The sequence below is a fragment of the Centroberyx affinis genome, unplaced genomic scaffold (assembly GCF_046629955.1).
Source record: "Centroberyx affinis isolate AG114_WGS23_722 - 3 ecotype Tasmania unplaced genomic scaffold, CSIRO-AGI_Caff_v1 ptg001645l_1, whole genome shotgun sequence".
Lineage (NCBI taxonomy): Eukaryota > Metazoa > Chordata > Actinopteri > Beryciformes > Berycidae > Centroberyx > Centroberyx affinis.
The window spans coordinates 139,806-150,923 of record NW_027280078.1 but is presented as its reverse complement, the minus strand read 5'-3'; the positions used below and the strand labels follow the sequence as shown (position 1 = coordinate 150,923).

At 40.7% G+C, this 11,118-nt stretch overlaps 1 protein-coding gene across 1 annotated transcript; it reads right to left on the bottom strand.

Moving 5' to 3' along the window:
* Positions 1-1,882: 1,882 nt before the first annotated feature.
* hrh1 (histamine receptor H1) lies at positions 1,883-8,858 on the bottom strand. Its single transcript, XM_071528274.1, has 2 exons — positions 8,738-8,858; positions 1,883-5,579 (listed from the first exon to the last, which is right to left on the bottom strand). Exon 2 carries the CDS (start codon positions 5,296-5,298, stop codon positions 3,649-3,651), a length of 1,650 nt encoding a protein of 549 aa, XP_071384375.1. The 5' UTR covers positions 5,299-5,579; positions 8,738-8,858; the 3' UTR covers positions 1,883-3,648.
* Between the last annotated feature and the right edge of the window lie 2,260 nt (positions 8,859-11,118).

Genomic DNA, 11,118 nt, shown 5'->3' with positions numbered 1-11,118 from the left:
AGTGAAACGAGCCACCTGCATGTAGGCCTATAGGCTGCGAGTCAAACCAACTTGCTTGTCCTGCACTATATGCTCTTATAGTATAAGCATAAAGTAGGAAAAATTGACTTGGGTTTGTATAATAGCCCCAAGAAATATATTTATAATCACAACAGCCTGCAGTCATTCTCTATTAAATAAAGAATTGTTCACTTATTTGAAGTATTTTCATTCCTCTGCGAAGATTTGTGCCAGTGGACTGTTTTGTTTGTACAGGATCATACCCAGGTGTTTTATTTAATAACTCTCCATGGTGTGTGGCTTGCACACAGTTATGCCTGTTATATGGCTGTTAATTTGAACAAAACAACCCAGTTTGGCTCTGTTACTGCATGGAAATTGATTTAAAATGTTTTTTTTTTTTCCCCAGTGAGCATACAATTTTCAGGTTTCTTTTCATCTTTCCACATTCATTTGTGCGGTTCCCGTTGGTTTTGGCAAATCCACTGGCAGAGACTATACAACAGTGCTAAGAGGGTGCTCAGCTTCCTTCCCCACATGACGTTTCCCCTTGGTTTATCATATTCAACCCCATCATTGTGCTCCTAATGCATTTAATGTTCCCACGGTTACAACCAGCATATATCTTTCCTGTTGCCAGTGATCCTTCACCCACTATGAAAAAACAGGATATTGTCTCTGTGCCACTGTTCCATGTTCATATTATCTGATGGTTTGTGTGGGTAGAATACACTACATAGATGGATATCAGTAGTGTAGATGAGGGTATACAGGTAAACAGAGCTTTTTATCTGCATAAAGTATATGCACACCTCAGAGCCTAATTACCACTGACTCATATTGGAAAGTGGGGTCAGAGTGTATCCACCTCCTAAACCACTGCTACACAAATGATGGACATGTTCAGGTAATCACCAAAATAAGGAAACACCATTATAAACTGTATTAACAGGACATTGAACTGCTAGACCACCACCATTGTTCACTGTGTCAGATTTTACCAGTGGAACTGTATGGGACTGACATGAGGCTATTCTTCCATGAGAAATGAATAGATTGTATTGGGAAAATGCTGTCCAGTTTGGAAAACCACTCCTGCAGAGATGCTTATATAGTTTACATTGTGTTCATACTCATCTTACCCTTCATCTCACTCTGTGGATGAGAGCATTGTCACTGTGGGACAGATCGCTCCCATCAGGAAAGAAATGCTTCACTGTAAGATTAATGTCATTACTCAGAATTTATTTGTACGTATGTACTGTATGTGCATCTATCTTTCCCTTAGAGGAGTAACTGATCTAAGCCATACCAGGATAATGCATCCTGCACCATAACAGCCAGAACCTAATAACCTTCATAACACAACCTGTTTTCTTCATTTTGCCTGTTTGGTTACTAGGGCATCAGTGTTTTTCCTCATCACGAAGCTTACGCTGGCTCCATTTTGTTGACGCAGATGATCCCCAGTGAAATCACACACCTTTTACACACTACAGTGACTGCTGTTCACATCATCACCCCTTCCAGCTCAGTTCCACCCACTTTGATTTGTTTGGTTTGGCTCAGTAGTGACTCACAACCCCTTTGTTTTCATTGTACATAGGAAACATTATGGGTTTCACATCCAGGATTTTGTGTAGAGGTAAACAAGGCAGTTGAGTGTTACAAAACTCTTTTACAACTATTATGCAGTTAACACATTATAAATTAAATATAAGATGACACTTTAGGAAAATATGAGATGGGTAGTAGAGGTGTGCAGATCCAAAGTATATTTAGGCCAAGTGCTGGATAAAAAGTCATGAAAAGTGATTCAAAAAAGGGGGATTATCTGCACACTGGATTAAAGCTCCTTTCTAAATACTTTATTCAGTACAGTACAATGTTTCGACCCTAAGGTCTTCGTCAGGCAAAAGGAAAATATGACATTTATTGACAGATATGAGCCAGACAAGCAGAAATATGAACACATCATTTGCATTGATAGGTTAGGACTGAATGTTTATTGTAAAACTAATTCACTTTGCCATTCACTACAGGGTTGCAAGTAGTAGCTTGTTCCATTAGGACAACAATGTGCTTTGATGCTTTGTCTCTACACCCTGATGGAAGCACTGTGTGTGTTCCAAATATTTATTAAATGTGAGAGCACTGAAGGGTGTACTTTCAAATTGACGGCTGCTCTTCCACTGCATTGTGGAAGAATAATTTGTGCTCTAATTATATGAAAAGAAGTACTGCACCAGATCATATAATAGCTGAGTGTAAGAGGCTCAGGCTTCAATTCTAAAAGATCAATTTTGTTGGAAGAAAGAAAAAAGATCCTGCATTTCTATCCTTTGACTTTCACCGAGTTGTATGTTTCCCTACAGACTCTGTAATGTTTTGGATGACGTGATGCAGGCATGTAGCCAACATGTAGCGCAACATGCACAGGGCTGTATTAAAATGCAAGTGATTTTTATGACATATAAATGTGTTATTTATTATGTATTAATTATTTATTTATTTATTTATTTATTTATTTATTCGTCTTTAAAGTCACAGTATCTGACTGAACCTGATGCACTCACCTAGTCTAATATTATGCTTGGGTAGCAGTGAGTTGGCAAAGCACAGACAGGATAGAACAAAGCAATCATTAAGATAGCGATTATATTTGTTAACAAGACAATTAAATGGCTAATAGCTCAGCCTTTTTAAGCCTCTAAAGAGAAGGATGCATTCAAATGCTGTAAAAAACAGATCCCAAACCGCAGCCCTCCCTAGGGTGAAAGCTTGCTAGATACTTGCCAAGAGTTTTGTTTTTCCTGGACCAACATTACAAGGGACAGACAGTTAATGTTCCATATCCTGTTTTCTGTAGTCAGTCATGAGAAAACAAAGTGAAAATGTGACAGCTTTTTTTTCTAAAAGTGGATTTTACGTATGACAATCCTTGTAAAAATTAAATATTTTTTATAAGGACACATCATTTTATATCTCTGATTCTGTACTTTGATCATGTGAGAAGTAAATAAATAAATAGATAAATAATAATAAAGAAAAAAGTCTTCCTTTCTGTCATGGACCACATCCATGGGTCAGGACACTAAACAGATTTGGGGTCACTGTGTGACATGATGCACAATCCTGGTTCCAAGGGTGAGAGACAAAATTTCTCCTTTGGGTTTAAGAGCTTTTGTCCTAGACAAATTCTTGCGTAATTAGCATGCCATAGACAAAATAAATAACATTTACCACACTCAACCGTTGCCATGTCGAGTCTGAGTCAGTATGCAATAGGTTACAAAAATAAGATCTAGAATAAATAGAAATCATTACACTCAAAATAAATACATTTACACAGTTTTGTATACACTTTGAAAGTACCCAAGATATTGACCTTAAGGCAAACATATGAAAAGACCTGGTCAAAACATTTAATTGATTCAACTTGAAACTTATGCGTTTGATTCTATTGTCCCCTATTCGTAAAAAAAAAGGTTAATGGGGAACCACTGAATGTCAGCAGCATTCATACTATTTTGTTCTGCCAGTACTGTAGATCATAATAGTCAAGATTCAATGTTATTTCTCACAGCCACAAAATGAGAGAACAAAGTTCATACAGCCTCTTTTTCTTGAGTCTTTAACATAAATCTGTCACAAACGTGCGGGTATGTGCAGAATACTTTTAAACACCCGTTTGAAGTTCCCGTTGCAGAGAGGGTATATAAAGGGGTTGAGAGTGGAGTTGATGTACCCCAGCCATATAGTGAACATATGAAGGTCATGGTGGACACACTCCCTACAGAACGCCATGACCATGAAGGCTATGAAGTATGGTATCCAGCACAACAAGAACGCAGCGATGATGAAGCCCAGCTGCTTGGCTGCCTTGTGCTCTTTATGGATCCTCAGGCTTTGGATACGCTGACGTGATTGGTCAATAAACCTCTGCCAGGTCTGTTTCAGAGTCACTGCATTGGCTGGGTCCAGTTCGCCATCTTCAACCCCCTCCTCGGTCCAGGGCAGGGAGTGGCTGAGGTCGTTGTTGTTGCACAGCACAGTAGTGTATCTCTGCACGTCGGACACCTGGCCTATGTCACAGACGCCGCTCACTGAGTTTGGCACGGTCACGTGACACTCGTTTATAGATGCGTGAAGTTTGTTCTCGTTATTCTCCTCTGAGCAAATTAAGTCGTGTGGCACGGAGGGCCGACTCAGTGGAACCTCAGCGCCAGGCTGCTTCTCCTGAGGAGACAAGGAGCACCTCTTGGCTTTTCCTGGTACTCTGAGTCGTTTTGTTGTCATGGCAAGCAATGACGTCTGCTGGCACTTTGCACCAGTTTTTCTTTGACATCTAGAGAGAGCCTTGTGGCTTTTATCCGCATCCTCGAGAGAATATGTCTGATCCAGAGTGTTCTGATCCAGCAAGCGGTCTTTTTTAGAATATTCCACTAATACCTTACTGTCACTCTTGGGTGATTTGTAATCATTTTTTTCAGTTGTCTGAGCATTTTGTCCATTCTCATTTTCCCCAAATGAATCAGTTGGATGGATAATTCTCTCTCTCTCCCTGAGATGTTGCCTGACTGCCAAGTAGATGTGCATGTAAAACCACAGCATCAGTATTGAAGGTACATAGAAGTTGAACACGGCAGTAATAACCTTAAACCATGTGACAAAGCGGAAATCCGTATCACACTTGTTCTCTGCCTCAGGTTTCAGGTCTACGTGAGTGAAAGACCTCCATCCTAAAATAGGAATAATCCACATTATCGACAGCAGCCAGGCCCCAGAAATCATCACGCTGGCCCTTCCTCGAGTTCGGTATTTCAGGTACTTCAGCGGCTGTCTGACAGACCGGTACCGATCCAAACACAGGATAAACAGACTAAAAATGGAGGCTGTGCTTGCCACGTAGTCCATGATGAGCCAAAACTGGCAGACAGCCCGACCTAGTTTCCACTCATCCTCCAACAAATACACCAGGTTCAGAGGCATCACTGTGGTCCCCACGATCAGATCGGCCACAGACAGGCTGACGATGTAGAGGTTCCCGACGGTGTGGAGGCTCTTCTCCCGTTTCACCGCAAAAAGGACCAGGAGGTTCATGATGATGGTGAGGAGAGAAAGGAGTCCCAGGAAGACTCCCAGCATGGCGCTGTGCAAGTGGTCATGGCTGGACAGGGTGCGATTGCTCTTGTCATCGTCGTAGTGACCGCTCCAGCTGTCATTGCTGTTACTGTCATAGTTGTTGTTGGTGAGGTGTAGAAGGTCTGCGGAGGGCACCGGACCAGATTCCATCATGGTAGTTGGGAGGGTTACTTCTGGACCCACTCACATCATGGAATACTGTAGGTCAGTGTTTCTTAAACTGTGGGCCAGAACCCGAAAAGATTGTGCGCTGGTATGTTTCAATCGGCCGGGGTCCCAAGGAAAATTTGGGTCCAACACTTATAATATAAGGACCGATGAAACTGTAAGTCATTCAAAACAGGTGATCCTGTAAATACTGGAAAAGATGTTCAACAAATTCGTCTTGATCTGTACTCCATTAGTTAGTACACATAAATCCAAACAGTTGACATCTAGAAAACAGAAAGAAAATGACAGGTTAGGCCGCTGTCAGTAGTGTTGAAAAATGGACATTCAAGATTAACACACAAGATTCTTATAGGTACTCGGCAGAGCAGACACAATGCAAAATGCACAGTCTGTGTGTAATTACTGTTTAATTGCCTAAGAACAGAAAACTATTGCACTCTCTTCAAGCCTTTTTTGGTTGGGATGTAATAATCAATGAATGCACCCCCCCCCCCCCCCTTCCCCTCTCTTTCACTGTCCAGTTGGCCTTCCTTGACACTCACACAAGAGGGTGGCAAATTCCATCAATTGCACAGCAGTAGACTAACCATGAAAGAAAGAAGCAGGAACAGACCAATGCTCTGGATGTTGTATGATGGACTCTATGCCTTGGACAGACAGGATTCATAAAAAAAGACCTATACTGTACCATGTTTGATAAGATTGTTTAATCTCCAAGGCACAGCAAGACACCTACTCTAAAATCGCCTTCACATTTTTCTGAATGGAATGACAGAACTGCTTCGATAACAGATCAATAGCAGAGAACTTGAGGAAAAGTCCTCTGTCGTAACTTGTACATCTGCAGACAAGCGTGGGGCTGGAAATGCACTTATGTTGACTGTATGGGGTATGGATTTTTAAGACAGTGGACTGAAATAAACCAGTTGCTATGGAGGCAGGTAGCTGCTTCTGTATAGCGAGCGCAGATTGGTCTTTCCGTGATTAATGGGGAAATTGAAAAACGTCATTTGACCTTTTTAGGACTCAAGATCAAAGCTCAGTATACAGCATATAGCATTGGGTGCAGAATTATCCAGAGAGAAGTACACAGAGAAAATGTGTCATTATGTTTCATTTTTCCCACAAGAGCATCAAATCAGTCCCAGTTATATCAAATTGAATTCCTCACAATAAAAAAAGCCTATGGAGTCTATGATTTGGAGATATTGTCCAAGATATTGGAGTCTATAACTCTAATATACACGCAAGTCAAAAACAAACAAACGCAAAAAAATGCATTTTCAATTATTTGACTTGGTCGCAGGATTATGGAGCATTTTCTACATGTAGATGATGTGATTAAAAAATAACAAAGTTGGAGATGTGAGGTCTTACAGGACACCAACAAAATGAATTTCAAATCATCCTCATAATAAAATCTAATCCTTTAAAATGCAAGAGAGGGCAGCCATCCCTCCAATATGAGAATCAGATCCTTTGGGATTGCAACCATTCCTGATGCAGCATTTGTCCTGGGAACGAGTTGAGGGGGAATAAGAGCGAGGGTGGCATCCCATTTAGTAACATTTTTCACACATTTCCCTTATTACAGTAACTATGCATATTATGTACTGTAGTAACAACAATTTCCATGCATATATAGGCTACCTCTATTTTTTCTTGCTCAATTTGTGCAAATTGTCCACGGCATATGACGAATACAAACACACCTATTGAAGTCTGCTCAAGGAGCCCATATTAGACCCACATTTGTTATGGTTTATCAACACTATGATTTTCTGCTCTTTATAGACCAGGGGCTCATCCACTTTTCCAGGCTGGGACCAAAATGTACGAAATTTAGCCTCACCCCGAGACCCAGACTAATGCCAAGATATGGTTATTTCTGTCAATTTACCAAACCACAATGACTGCAGTATTGTTATGCGTTGTGTTATGATGTCATATCACTGTAGGCCTTCATATCTCTTCCATAGGCTATATTTATTGTATTGGCACTGTCAAAGGTGTTGATCATATTCTGTCCCTCTCTCAATCTCTTTGTCGCTCTGTCTCTCTCTCTCTCTCTCTCTCCCTTTCTGTCTCACTCACTGGCCTCTGATGACACTCACACAGGAGGAGGATTAAAAAAAGCATGCTCTCATGTGTTGTCACTGCATACTGAAAAACAACAGTAGCGGGAACTGAAGGGTTTTCAGTGGAACTTCCTCAGTAAAATCACTCTTTATCGTCAGGACTTTTCATATTCAACATGGGGCAATGGTAGGAAAATATCTAAGATATAAAAGATTTATTTTCTCTCATTAGATTCCCAACCATGCTTAGATCCCTTGTTTCTATCAATTCCACAACAATAAACTAAGCAAGAGAGACAGAAAGAAGGAAGCAGTTGAATGCACACTGCCACTTTGCTGTGGATGTATGTGTTGGATGCTGTCTCTATAGAGATGTTGGATGCTATAGACAAGATTTGTCAGAAACCTTCAGGGTGCGCCCAACTGAATCAAGTACACACACAAGCAGGAAGGTACAAAAACAGTAAAAGCTACAAGATGGTAATCAAGTAGACCTGAAGATATTCCTATTTGAAACAAATTCAAATGTATGCCCATGTAAGGCATCTCTGCTGGGGTATGCCAAAACACAAATGTACATACCTATACACTGTCCGTTTGTCCCCCATATTTTGAACCTCATCTCATAAGCTATAGATGGCATTCTATTAAAGAGACACTGAACCAGAGGGTGTATCATTAGCTATCTTGAAACCCCTCTCTGGTTTTGAATCTGAAATGAAATGAGTGATTGTAAATCTGTTCCCGCCCTGTGTTTATAGTCTCTGTGTTTATACAATAACTGCCTGCCCAACACAAATATTTAGGAACCTTATTACTCACCAAATTCACCAAGAATAACAGAGGAGAAGGACTGCATAGTACTAATAAAAAAAGATTCTGCATTTTCTGCATGTGAGCAGCCCACTCTTTAATCACACAGTAGAAGAAAAGGACATGGTATTTATCCAGCAGTAATTGTCCAATATGATTATCCATAATGACCATTGCCTCGTTGATTTCATTACAATAGGGCGGGTGCACAGATTAATCATGGTATCTTGTGCCCTATTTATACCTAATGGAGCCTATTTATCAAAATGAATAATGGCTCGCATGCGAAATACTACAAGACGGTGCTTACAGAACCACCTGTTGAGCCGCTGCAAAATCACAGAGGAAAACTTTTCTTTTTCACTGTTAGGATTTCAATTGCTACGAAAAGGATAAACAAACCTATTGCTTATTATAATCGATTAAATCTCTTACCGGCAATAAAATTGATTTGCGATTTTAAAAAAGTTTCACAGTTAAACACTGCAAATTATTGTTTTAGTAAAAATAAATGACTGAAATAAACTTACCAGTAAGGCACATACATTTCAGGAGAGTCCTTATCTTTCTAGCCTATATATTCCGGGTGAACGAGAAAGTCGGAAAACGTGTTGCGACCGGATCGCACACTATTGACACCACGGCCATCTCTCTCTCTCTCTCTCTCTCTCTCTCTCTCTCTCTCTCTCTCTCTCTCTCTCTCTCTCTCTCTCTCTCTCTCTCTCTCCCTCCCTCCTTCCCTCCCGGACTTTGGAATTCACGATACCCTACAGAGGCCATAAAATACTTTTGTGCTGGCTGGATTTTCACCTGATCAAGTAGCAAAGTATGATGCAGTGCAATGATTCACGGTATGATTCATCATAATGCGTAGGCTACATTTTGAGTGGCTGGTATCCTCAATGTCATGAATGCAGAATAAATATAGAGAGCACACTGTGGAGCAGGGAATTTAGCCTATGATTATATTGTAAAAAAAAAAAAAAAAAAAAAAAACTAAATTCAATGACTTTCATTAATCCGAGGCACGTTTCGAGTCTTTTATTTTCTTTACAGCTGCATGATGAGGAAATTACAATAGAGGTGGGGGTGGAAGTTGTGGCTGGACAGGTAGGGGGAGAAGCTGAGGGTGAAGGGGCGGTGAGAAGAAAAGAAGGAAGGAAGGAAGGGAGGGAGTGAGGTAGAGGGAGAAAAGAAGGATGAAAGTGAGGAATAGAAGGAAGGAAGGCTTGTGGAAAGGAGCCAGGCAGATAAGGGTGTGTGTGTGTGTGTGTGTGTGTGTGTGTGTCTGTGTGTGTGTGTGTGTGTATGTGTGTGTGTGTGTGCGCGCGCGCGCGTGTGTGTATGTGTGTGTGTGCAGTAGATGTTGGCCTAGAGGTAAGTGAAAGTAGGCCTATCCTTATGACCAGAGGGTTGCAGGTCCTGGAATCCTGTTGGGAAAATCCCCTCAACAACTGTTATCCAGGTGCTTCAGGTGCAGCAGAAGGTTGTGGTTATACTGGGCAGGGCAGCTCAGGTGAATGTATTTACGACAGCGTGAAGCGTGAATATGGACTAAATGAGTCACCGGGGATTTTATGATGTGATCAATACTCATATCCCATAAAATTGATGTTAAATGTAGTCACCCTGATGCTAAATGTGAATATGATTTGAAATGACTGACCGTGATATGAATACGATATGAACGGGCATTAGTGAAAACCTGTGTCTATTTTTGCTCCACAGCTGTGTGAGTAATCTGAATGTGTTTGTGTGCGCGCACCTGTTTCGCGTATCCGTGCGTGCCTGCGAGCATGCGCACACTGCACAGCAGATGTGAGTGCGTTCATTCTTGTTTGTGTGGTGTGAATCAAAGAGTGTTTCAGCGTCAGAGGGCAGGTCATTATGATTTCATTAGGGTCAACCAGTACAATGGGAGCAAATAGCCCAAAATAATAGATAGGGTTAGAAAAATGCCAATTACAGTACAATGCTGCATGGTGTAATTATGTATTTCAAATGAAGCCTTCTGTGCTTCTAATGGAAATCAACCAGTGGAAAACAACCAAATAAAAAAATATCCACTAAAATGGAAAGACTTTATCACATATCGTTGCTATCAGGTGAAAATCTCATATCTACAGTTTTGTTGATTTTCATATCTTCATTTCAGTTGAAGGATTACATGCTTGTCTTTGGGTTGAGACATTTCTTCAACTGTTTGGGCTGATGAAACCTTTTCAAAACCCATCGGATAATGTCAAAAATGCACTGTCATCAGGATAAAAATAAGGCTGTTTTTCTTACTTCCTTGGAGATATGTATATATCATCAGTTGTATTATTCATCATATTCATTATTCATTATTCATCTTATTGATTTTCAGAAACCTTATTCCTAAATGCCAGATGAGACATCACATATGGATTGTGAGCTCATATCTTCCATTATATTGTGCCCAAAAGCATGATTACATTTCCAGACAAGACCAAACAAGTTGAAGAACACTTACCCTCAACTAAACTTCCCAGGGCAAAACATGCCACAATGTCTGTGTTTCGAAGGTCAACAGGGACATCTGCTGGTCAGGTTTGTACCTGCTATTATTTTAGAAAAGATGATTGTTATTGGCAATTTACTAAATGGTAATTGGGCTTTGTCATTATCACACACACACACACACACACACACACACACACACACACACACACACAGACACAAAGCAACCGTAAGTACAGCCTCTGTAACCGTAAGGCCAGTCTGATAATCTCAGCAATCTATTGCACTCGCCAGTAGATCAGTGTCCCTGAAAATAATAGAGAGAGGAGAAGATCAGGCTAATCTCCTTTCACATGTGGAACCCACTCTCCTGTTAGTACTGGGAACTGACCTTGCAGCCTTTTGTACAGCCTCAGTAAACCCAACCCAT

Bases quoted from the DNA above. Each gene is read 5' to 3' on its own strand.
- hrh1 (XM_071528274.1), bottom strand. From the start codon at position 5,298: ATGATGGAATCTGGTCCGGTGCCCTCCGCAGACCTTCTACACCTCACC.